Here is an 11,948-nt window from a genome sequence, read left to right on the forward strand (position 1 = left end):
ACCGTTGGCACAGATTTCAGCCTGTGCTTTTGGCCCAATATTGTTTCTATTTTTATTTTGTTTCGTGTTTTTGTTAACATCCAGGGCAAAGATTAAGTACTTATACTTATCTGGTAATGGTGAGAGGCCTTTGGATTGCTTGCCTGTGGCCTGGAGACTGCATGCTTAAAACTATTAACCCCCAGCTACCTCCTGGGAGATAAGATCTAGCTGTTAAATTTGGCTTTCCCTAAAGGAGGTTCTGAGCTCCTACTTGATCTGAGAGAGGGAAAGAAGAAGGATAAATCCCAACCTTTGCTGAATTTTGAAAAAAGGATAGTAGCTTAATTTATGGAGGTTGTTTTTTTGAAAAAAAACTAACTTTATGTCATAATTTCTTAGCTGCCAAAAGACGTAATTCCACCTCAGCTTTGCCTTGGCAACCTGCTTTTGGCACTCTGTACAAGCCTGTCGTTGCTCTGCATTATTTGAGCAGTAATCTTTAAGAAGGTGAGAAACTATTATTGCTTTTTAACACAGTTGACATGGTATTGGCGCAGAGTAGTACCTAGAGCTTCAAACATTTCTAGTGGCCATCAACCAACTTAAACACCTCCATGTAAAGGTCTCACTGCCATGAGGTCATAGATTGCTACAAGGGGGGAGAAAGAAGAAGATCAAAAGTTGTTTAAAAGTTTTTTTTTTTTTTTTTTTTCTTTTTTTTCTTTTTAAGTGTTCTTATTCCACTGAGTTGTAGCTGTAGATTTTGGCCGGGAGCCAGACAATCAAGATTTAGTATTTTGACCAGCTGTGATCTAGTAATGTCCCTCAGAGGAAACATTTTGTAGGGAGGGAAAGACACATATTTGAGATTGTGAATTGTACTCTGTCCTCATACTTTACAGTGTGGGACGTGGTTGTAGACAGATAAAACAAGTACAAGTGAATCTGAAAGATTATTAGGAAAAAAAAAAATGTTTCAAATGGTTAAAACCTCACCCCAGCTTCAAGAACTCTCTTGATGTGGTAAATCTTTACATGCTTTCTTTATTTCATTTTCCCGTAAGTTTCCACATTTACATCAATTCATGGCAGAATTTATTTCTGCTCATAGCTGATGCTTAGAATGCCTAACAGTATAATAAGTCTTAGAAAGTCAAAAGAGCAACACAAACTTAATGTAGGCAGGAAGAGAAGAGAAAGAAAATAAACCAATCCACTTAACCTAAAAATTATTCTCATTCTCACCCCGTCCTCAAATAGAAGTAGAGATCAAATGTAGATGTTTTGGTGACAATAAAAAACTTAAGATCCTAGGGACTGGGAAAGAGAAGGAAATTAACAGTTAGGCAGACCGACTTGGTTAAATCACATATATCTACCCAGTGGCTTCATGACCTTGGTCAAGTTACCTAACCTCTGTGCTTCAGTTTCTTCATCTGTAAAATGAGGATGATGTTTGTAATACTTCATAGAGATGTCATAAGGATTAAATGAGACCGTGTATAAAGCTGTTAACAGAGTGTTTAATCAGTAGCACTTTATAAATTTTAGTTGCCATTGTTTTATTATTATTAATAATTTATTGGGTACTTATTTATTGGGAATTTTGAGCATTTCGACTTCATTCAAAGCTTTCCCCACCTCATGTCCCCAAGAAAAAAAGAAAAAAAAAAACTACAATTATTTCTGGTACTAAGAATTTTACTTGTATATCTCATTAAATCCTTACTGCAATAACTATTGGGTAGATATAACCATTTTACAGAAGAGGAAACCTAGGCTGGGAGCTGTGAGGTGCACCCTCAGCGTCTCGTGTCTCCTAACGATGGCGCTGCATGTGGAGCTCTGGCATGTTACCTATGGGAGATGTGGAAATGGGAATCACATTTTGGACTGGTGCTTTCTTAACTTGTTCTCTCTTTCCCAATCTCTTTTCTGTAAAAGGAGGCTATAGCTTCAGACAGTAAAACCAAGAGGAAGAGGAGAGGGAAATGATGGGGCAAGGATGGTGGAGTAGAGGAAACTGGGCTCTACCAGTTCCTGGGTTGGCTTCATGGCAAGGTATTTATATAATGGTTATAAAAGTGCTGCATATGGTCTTCCTCATTTTAGTCAGAGAAATAGAGAATTTCTCCCTCTTACACAAATTATCTCTCCCTGAAGCTAAATTCATGCAGAAAAAGGCTGCATCAGGGGTTTGGGGACAATTGGAATGTACCTCAAAGGATTCTGGGAAGTTCTTATAGTCCCTAAGCAGTAGGTAGATCATGTAAACAGAGGAATTTTGAGCATTTCGACTTCATTCAAAACTTTCCCCACCTCATGTCCCCAAGAAAAAAAAACTACAATTGTGTTTCACATTGAACAGATTAAATCTGTTGATTGATTTGGATCTTTTTCTCCAAATCTCTTTTATCCTTTTTTTCTTTTTTCTTTTTTCTTCCTTTTTTTTTTTTTTTTTTTTTTTGAGACAGAGTCTCACTCTGTTGCCCAGGTTGGAGTGCAGGGCTGCAATCTCGGTTCACTGCAACCTCCACCTCCTGGGTTCAAGAGATTCTCCTGCCTCAGCCTCCCATGCAACTGGGATTACAGGTGCCCACCATGAAGCCAGGCTAATTTTTGTATTTTTAGTAGCAATGGGGCTTTGGCCTTGTTGGCCAGGCTGATCTTGAACTCCTGACCTCAGGTGATCCACCGACCTTGGCCTCCCAAAGTGCTGGGATTACAGGCGTGAGCCACCACATCCAGCCTTTTTTTTTTTTTTTTTTTTTTTTTTTTTTTGAGGTAGGGGTCTTACCTTCGTCCAAGCTGGAATGCAGTAACGTGATCATAGCTCACTGTAACCTCAACCCCCTGGGCTCAAGTGATCCTCCCACCTCAGCCTCCCAAAGTGCTGGGACTACTACAGACATAAGCCACCACGCCCAGCACCGTACTTCTTCATTTGCTTCTTGCAGCTAGCTTCCTGGAGGTGTGGGAAGGTAGGTGGGAGGAGTTCTGTTTGTTCCTGCTTGAAACAGTATGCTGTATAAGAGAAACAGTAAAAGGAGAATAATACTTGGAATTTGAGGCCCACTGAAATGAATTATAATGACAGCAACCACAGATACAACTACTACTGACACCAGTGTCTATGCCAGGCATCCTGCCAACAATTTTAAGCACATTATTTTATTTAATCCTTATTTAATCCAGTGATCTATTTTATAAATAGTCATTAAATATGCCCACAGTCATATAACTCAGGGGTGTCCAACCCCTGGACCACAGACTTTCACCCGTATGTGGCCTGTTAAGAACCAGGCCGCACAGCAGGAGGCGATGGGGGTGAGCAGGCATTACCCCCTGAGCTCTGCCTCCCATCAGATTAGCCATGGTATTAGATTCTCATAGGAGCACAAATCCTGTTGTGAACTGTACGTGTGAGGGATCTAGGTTGTGTGCTCCTTATGAGAATCTAACGCCTGATGATCTGAGGTGGCAGTTTCATATCCCCGCCCCCAAGTCCACAGGAGAGTTGTCTTCCATGCAACGGGTACCTGGTGCCAGAAAGATTGAGGACCACTGATATAACTAATAAATGAATGTGACCTTAAGTTGTAACTCCATATAGATGGGATCATAGTGGCAGAGCTAGGAGTAGAATCCAGGTCTTTGAACAGTCCTTCTTGTCACTACTGTCTCTAGAGCTGAAGAGATGAGAAAAGGTAGTTGATAGCAATAAATAAGGACTCACAGAATGAGAAACAAATTAATCATCTTAATTTAGAGAGCTCAGAAAAAAACTTGATCCGAAGAAGCCAAACTGAAACTAGACTGTCCTCCTTGACATCTAAACTCCAGGCCACTTGGCTTCTCCCTCATTGTGCCATTGTTTGTGACTTCAGGAAATCCTTTTTTACTTATGGCAAAAGGTTTATTAAATAATTTAACAGTCTCTGGTGTGGTTCAATTATTCAACAAGCTATACTGTGTTTCACTAAACCATAGCCTAGTAAATTTGCAATTATGATATCTTTGGGTTGTTGTTTTTTAATAAATTCCTTTTAATTGCAACATTAAACCCCAGATGTCATGTTTCCAGTTTGGAGCTAAGCCCAGCTGGAAGAGACAGCCACTCATGGGAAATGGCTGGTGAGAAGAATGTGTGCAGTGAACTGGCAGACTCAGTCCAGTGGCTTGAACCTCAGGCTCTGCACCCGCAATTCTAGTGCCTCCAAACACACGGGGCCCCTTGGTGGGAGCAGACGATAAAGAAAAGCTACCATGTTTCCTGCTATGTCCACACCTCCCAAAAAGCACACATTTTTGCTTTTGGTTGTCTAAGGGTAGAGGCTCCCTGTAAGTTTTTCATCACAACATAAATAATGTACTAATTGCATTTGATGAGTAAATTGTCAACAGCCTTTAAAAAAAATTGGTCATATAATTAGTAAATCTGTGAGTTTCAACCTCTTCATCTAGGTGAAATAGTCATGAAGCCAGACTGTAATCAAAGAATCTTGAAACCTCCTGAATATTCTGTTTTGAACTATTATTTGCCTTTTTAATTCCTACCTTTCTCTCTTTAGGCAAGAGTAGAGATAAAAATACTCTTATTTCTTTATCTTATACTAAAATATGAATGAAGGGTCTTTCTCAAAACCTTCTGTTAAATATAAAATCAAAATTATTTTATGAAAAATCTCTGCAGTATGTTTTTATACAGAGATGCTCACAGCAGTTTGTTTTTAATAGTAAAGGTTCAGAAACATCCTAAATCTACAAAAGTAAGGGAATAATTAGGTAAATTATGATAGTCCATTCAGTGAAGCAGCCATTTAGAATTCTGCTTACCAGGAGGTTTTAATAGCATCCAACAGTAGGACGTAGAATTCTGTATATACCAGAAACACGGCTTTAGTGTTTCTTTCTTGTTTCCTTTTTTTTTTTTTTTTTTTGAGACAGGGTCTTGCTCTGTCGCCCAGGCTAAAGTGCAGTGGTGTGTTCACAGCTCACTGCAACCCAGGCTCATGCAATCCTCCCACCTCAGCACACAGTTGGTGGGACTATAGGTGCTCACCACCATACCCAGCTAATTTTTAAATTTTTTGTAGAGACAGGGTCTCCCTATGTGGCCCAGGCTGGTCTCAAACTCCTGGGTTCAAGCAGTCCTCCTACAGTGCTGGGATGACAGGTGTGAGCTGCCACACCTAACCCATAGGATTTCTTTAAAAATTCAACGCACATATTTAAAATCAAAGTCTGAAAGGAAAATACCCAAAATTAATAGCAGTTGTTTGATGGGTAGTAGACTTGTGAGGTTTTTTTTATATATATACAGTTAACATATTTTTAGTTTTCCTGTGAGTAAAACTATTGTAATAACTAAAAATACATGCGTGTTTAATGTAATCATTTGATACTTCAACTGTTTGGAGCTTGGCTATCTTAAAAATTTGGAATGTAGCTGGGAATCCTGGAAGTAATAAAAAAAATCAATTCTGAACAGCCAAAACTATGTTACCAAACTCATATAATAAATAAAGCATGTTATGCCCAGGACAGCTCCTGGCCCGCCACTGAAATCCTGTTTACTCATACTTTGCACACAAGTTTCAGGATATCTGCTTTGCAAGAACACAGCAAACTAAGAAAAGGGTAGAGCGGCCACTGCGGGCAGGGGCACTGACTCAACTGCCCTCAGCACCAAAGGGGAATCGAAGAACCCGTGCCAGACTTACCTCCAGACCCGCGTCCTACGGAACAGACACCACTGAACATCCTGTAGTCCCCTTACTGCGTCATCGCTCAGTAATACATGTTCATATCTGTGGCCCAGAGGCATCGAGAAAATGCCTTTTCTTGTTCAACTTTTCTAAGATCGTAAGAAAAGCTGTAATAAAAATTTTTGAAAGGTTTAATCTCATATAACTAAAACTGGAGGGAAAAATGTGGTGATAAAAAGGTAAACCTTAGATATGTAGACTTCATTATCTTTCCAAAAATAACTAATTTCCTTACCATTCTTAAAAGAGAACATTTTGGCTGGGACCTGTGGCTCACACCTGTAATCCCAATATTTTGGGAGGCCAAGGCAAGAGGATCACTTGAGCCCAGGAGTTGGAGACCAGTGTGTGCAAGATGATGAGACCCTGTCTCCAAAAAAAATTAAAACTAAAAAACATTAACCGGGCATGGAACACACACCTGTAGTCTCAGCTACTTGGGAGACTAAGGTGGGAGGATCCCTTGAGGCCAGGAGTTGAGGCCGCAGTGAGCTGTGATCACACCAGTGCACTCTAGCCTGAGCAACAGAGTGAGACTTTGTCTCTAAAAAACTTTTTTTTTTTTTAATTTAGAAAATTAAAAAAAATTTAAAAATGAAAAAACGAAGAGAGAGAGAACCTTTTACTGGTACTTGGATTTTCCAATTTGAATGTGATACTACCATTACCTGAGTTTTCATACAGATCCAAGGGAACTGGAGAAGAATGTCACAAAATCAGGATGTCAGAAAATACCAAAGTTCCCACCTCTCAAAGCCTTGGAGTCCATCCATGAAAATAGGAATAACATACCATCTTAGAGTTTGTGGGCAAATGAGAAGGCACTTAGCTTGATGTGTACTATGTCTTTGGCACTTAGCAAATGTTACTTGAATTTGAATGTTGTGTTCCCATGTGGGACACAATAGATAGGATGGGCCCTGGAGTCAGATGGAATCTAGTTCAGATGTGATTCTTCAGCCTTGAACAAACCACATGACCCATCACCTGCTATCTTCCTCGCAGGACACTCGAGGACTGTGTGGGCAGCGCATCTTCCACGGGGCTCAGAACATTATTGACGGTCAGGAAAATGGTCGTGCCCTTCGCATTGTAGTTGGCGAGGTGGGGCAGTGGGGGTTGTCACACCTCATTACTTTTCTGTTGTACGAAGTAGAGAAGTTTTAGAACGTTTCAGAATCAATGATGGCTACAAGCACCTTGTTCCTCTTGTGTGGCAAGCACTGCTGGGTGTGCCCCAGGCCTGTTTCTCATGCCCTGCCTTTTATCAGCCCACCGGGAGCCCCACAGAGCAGCAGAGCAGGATGCCTGGGGTGGGGGTAGGAGCGGGAGGATGGCAGCACAGGGTCGCAGCATGAGGGGTTAAGCACCTGGCTCTAGCCACACACCAACAAATCACCTTCAGTGTTCCAGGCTGCTTCACCTGGTGCTTCCACCCCTCGTGGGCTGGGCTGGCAAATGAAAGCTAGGCTTGTCTGCACAGAATAGACTGTAGACTGAAGTGCTGCTGATGTTCTCTTTTGGTTTGAGTACGTAGTCAGCCTGCAAGATCATTCAGAGAGGGACACGGTCAGCAAGTGGTAGAGTAAAAACAAGGTTTGCAGAAATGTGTAGCTTACCCAATTACTGGGAGTTCTGACAACATATTAACTATAAACCTAGATCGAGGCCAGCAGATTTTGCTCTGTTTTGTTTTGTTTTTCTTGAGAACTAAAAACTGTAATTTACTAGTCTACTTGCCTAGTTCTATATGCGCCTCAGTTACCACCCCTAATTATGAAATCTCTCCTGGCACCAGTACTCACAGCCAGGCAGAGGAGCCTGATGGACCCAAGGATTAGAAGCTGTGTGGTTACCCCTTCCCAAGAATAACCCTTGCTTGGGTGTCTGAGACTGCAGGTATAATCCTGCATCAGAAACAGTCTGAGAGGAGAGAGAGCAGGGAGCTGTGGCCAGGGCTTGTGGCTATAGAAACAAGTGGAAGAAATCCCAGATCTCTTCTTTTTTAGGGCACTTCTTGCTATTGTGATTTGAAAATGTATTATTTGAATAATGAGGAATGTCTTTCTCCTTCAGGATTGGTAGCTCCTTGGAGGCAGGGCCTACTGGTCTTGCATCTGTCTCCCTGCCCCAAGGCCAAGCACATATGGGAACTATTTGTTGGGTGTGTGTAGTTTCAAGTTCTGCCTCTACCCCTGCCTAGTGGTTGCCCTTCTGCAAGCCACTTAACCCTCTGTGCGTGTTTCGTCATCTGAAGCACACAAGTCAAATGATCTGTGTGCACCTCCCTCTGCCTCTGGATCCAGTCTATTCATATGGTTGTATTGAAGCTAATTTCATCCACATACAAGAATGTCTAGAGCTAGCATAGTGTATAACATAGCCATCATTTCCAGGATGTAGATACTCTATTTCCATTAACTGATTATTATTTATTATTTCAGACTTAACTTTACCCTGCTTTCTCTGTAGAGTTTTGGTAAAGACTAAGTGAAATGATGTATAGGAAATTACTTCAGAAATTATAAAGTTTGTATAACTGAATAATGATTATTATTGCTGGCCCAAAGATACCCTCCTGAGAAGAAACTCAGATTCAAAAGATGGCACTGCAGACCAAGTATTGTAAAACATATGTGTGGCTCGCCCCATCAAAGAATGTATTTTCCAAGGTAGTTTTTCATTTTAAAAAAAAAAAAGGAACCCCTCAAAAAAATTTTTTTTAATTTTTAAAATGTCACCTTGACTTCAACCTCTCTCTCTCTCTGCCAGTTCACTAATGCAAGGTGGTTAGCATTTGTTAGCATTTGAGTGTTGGCAAAGTTGTTGGTCATGAAATCATGAGTCACAGATCTTAGTCTCGCCTTGTCGCTGCCTCACTGAGCGTGGGCAAGTCATGTAACTTCTCTGCCAGATGAGGATGCCTGCTTTTCAAAGCTAAAATAAGAATTGAATTGCACTAAAAACAAGAATGAAATTATGGATAGCCTTTCAGAAATACGAAGTTGGTTACATCCTTCACATGTTTTTCTTGCCAGATCCAGCCTGTCCAGTTACTTCACCTCTTCCCCATAGGACAAGGTTTCTATTCCCCACCCCGCCTTGGGCCGTCTTCTCTAAATATATTGCATTGTGTCTGTATCCTGCTGGAAGGAAGCTCCCAAAGTTGGACCCACATACCTCATGTTGTTTTTTGCATTCACACACTGCAATAACTATAGTCTAAGATTGATTCTTACTTATTTTTATTAGCTCAGACCTAAGTATGCTGTTTCCTGTCTCTGGATCCAGAAGGCTTACACCGAGTTCTGAAGTAGAAAGTAACTTCTTGTTTTTGTTTCTCTTCTAGTGACAGACATCACACCTCCAGTGCAATCCCTGTTCCTAAGAGACAAAGCTCCGTATTTGGGGTTGCAGATGTAGGCTTCTCTGGGGGGATCCCTTCACCAGACAAAGGACATCGAAAACGGGCCAGCTCTGAGAATGAGAGACTTCAGTACAAAACCCCTCCTCCCAGTTACAACTCAGCATTAGCCCAGCCTGTGACCACTGTCACCTCCGTGGGAGAGGCCGAGAGAAAGATAACGTCTCTCTCCTCCTCCTTGGACACCTCCTTGGACTTCTCCAAAGAAAACAAGAAAAACGGAGAGGATCTAGTTGACAGCTTAAACGGAGGCCATGTGAATGTGCGCCCTAGCCAAGAACAAGGAGAAGCCACCTCCAAGCACCAGGCCACAGTCAATGGCACTTTCCTACCCAGCGAGCAGGCCGGGCCTGCCAGTGTCCAGCTTCCAGGTGAGTTCCACCCAGTCTCAGAAGCTGAGCTCTGCTGTACTGTGGAGCAAGCGGAAGAAATCATCGGGCTGGAAGCCACAGGTTTCACCTCAGGCGATCAGCTAGAAGCATTTAACTGCATCCCGGTGGACAGTGCTGTGGCGGTAGAGTGTGACGAACAGGTTCTGGGAGAATTTGAAGAGTTCTCCCGAAGGATCTACGCACTGAATGAAAACGTGTCCAGCTTCCGCCGGCCACGCAGGAGTTCCGAGAAATGAAGTGAGCAGGTCGACAGTAGGACCGGGGCAGAAGCTCTGCCTAAAATGATGTGAAAGCTGCACTTAACCCTTTGTAATAATGATGACACAAAATGAATATTAATGGAGGATATTCCTCGGAAAAACAGACTTTGGGAATGAAGGAGGGACTCAGGATCATTGTTATCAGTGGGCCAAAGTTAGATTTTGCTTTCAAGATTTGCTTTTCGGGCCTGATGATTATTTTAAAGCAAAAATCACCCTCTAGTTGAAAGAGCTTACAGCTTGAGTCACCTTTTAGCTATTTGTCTGCTTTTTATTTACCCTTCTATGTTATCCTCAGAGGGAAGATGATAATATATAAATAATATAATGAACTCACCCTTAGTTTCGCATAAGCATTTGCCCTCACCATGGTTTGTAAAACTTTGGGAAAATGGAACATTCAGAAATAGATTTCCACCATGTACTGAAAGGTCTGTGGCCATCCGTGAGGTAGATGAAGAAGCAGCGTAGTGGTCTCCTCACACCCAGGCCCATCTGTCCCTCTCCCTGCCCCCAGGTACCACAGTCAACCTTTAGACCCTACTGTCGCCCCATCTTCTCCATGAATGAGCCATGCGTCCTGAAAACAGGACATCAGATTCACTGGTTCTGTAACCAAGTAGCCATGACGTTCCATCTCTTCTAACCAGCTATGGCCTTTCCCCCACCTCTGCCATACCCTTAATGTGGCCCTCAGATTAGATGAAAAACTTCCAGTGGATCCCAGGGGACCCTCAAGGACCTCGAGGTTACGGCAGCCAGATGCCATCTCATGCCCTGTGGGGGCCAAAGTCTTTATGTGGGCAGATGCTGTGGTCAGGAACTAGGCATGCTTTCTGGTAATGCACTCATCAGACAAAAATCCCTTGATGTAAATCCCATGTTAATTTATTAAATTTCAGTCAGAAGGTTGGCATTTACATGACAGAATGTATGTAGAGAGGGTGTCTGGTAGGCAAACTGCAAGGCAGTTGAGATAGTTGGATTAAGAAGCTAGACGAGACATAGAATACTATTGGTATGTGTGCAATTTGATGGATATTAAATTATGTTTCGAAGTCCAGTTGTCATTCCTGCATTTAGATTTCATTTGCTGTTGCTTTATACGTTATGTACCCAAGGACATTGCCTCAGGGTTGCAAACTCTTTAAAGGAAAATTTATCCATATATCCATGTATTATATATAGAAGAATAAAAATTGAGTTTACTTCACCCGACCTGATTTTCTTTCCCAGCTTGGAAATTCCTTTTGAACCTACGTCTCCGTATGTCACGTCATGACAGGACTAGCCTGAACAAAAGCCATGTCTACCTAAGCGGAGGCTGTTGACTTCATTCAGTTTACGTATTGTATATAGCAACACAAACACTTGACAGGTATACACTCCAGTCGCCGCATTTGTCCTGCATGACAGCTTCACTCACAAGCCTCACAGTCACTTTATATTGTGTCCAAGCATTCCTGGGCTCAAGTTTAATAGCTATATTGTTGTTTTCCATGTAGAGAACTCAGGATGACTACATCGCAGATAAACCCAACTCTCAGGCAGTCGAAAGCTTTAACTGGATCTGCAGAAGCCCATCTTACTCCACGTGAAGAGGTGGGGCTCCTTCACATGGAGCAGGAGCTTCTCTGCAGTGTACTGTCTGTCGCTCATTGTAGAGTCAGTGAGGGTGCAGACAGGCAGCGTCGTGGATATGCACATGCTGCGGGGCCCTCCAGGGAAGTAACATTTACAAAAAAAACAAAGGGTTCTGAGGGGCAGTGTTAGGATTGCAGAATGGAAGGTCAACCCTGTGGGACTTAGGATTGCCCCGGATGCGGGATGGACTTAAATGGCATACCAAACTCAAAGTAGGTACATGGGGTTGCAAGGCATCCAGCCTGGCTCTGGCACCACCGAGGAGCAGGACTCCTCATGATTACAGTGTCCATCTCAGGTCCACACAACCAGGAGAGCCTGGACTCAGGTCCACCCGTCAGTGCCCCCCACCGCTGTGCAGACCCCCGGGTGATTCTGGGCTTAGTGGCTTTTCACTGCACCACGGGGAGCCCTGCTCTTGAATGTCATCAGGCTGCTCAGAGCTGATTGCTAGGTACTTACACATTTGCCTTGACCC

General features: G+C 42.5%; 1 protein-coding gene across 3 annotated transcripts in view; it reads left to right on the forward strand.

Moving 5' to 3' along the window:
• UVRAG (UV radiation resistance associated) overlaps positions 1-11,039 on the forward strand; it is a 335,807-nt gene extending 324,768 nt beyond the window's left edge. For all 3 annotated transcript variants that reach the window (XM_023209367.1, XM_023209368.1, XM_023209369.1), the window contains one exon: positions 9,100-11,039. In XM_023209367.1, coding sequence (XP_023065135.1) covers positions 9,100-9,802 — 703 coding nt within the window. In that variant the 3' untranslated portion in view covers positions 9,803-11,039. The remainder of the gene's footprint in view (positions 1-9,099) is intronic.
• Positions 11,040-11,948: the final 909 nt, after the last annotated feature.

This window comes from Piliocolobus tephrosceles, chromosome 13, assembly GCF_002776525.5.
Source record: "Piliocolobus tephrosceles isolate RC106 chromosome 13, ASM277652v3, whole genome shotgun sequence".
Lineage (NCBI taxonomy): Eukaryota > Metazoa > Chordata > Mammalia > Primates > Cercopithecidae > Piliocolobus > Piliocolobus tephrosceles.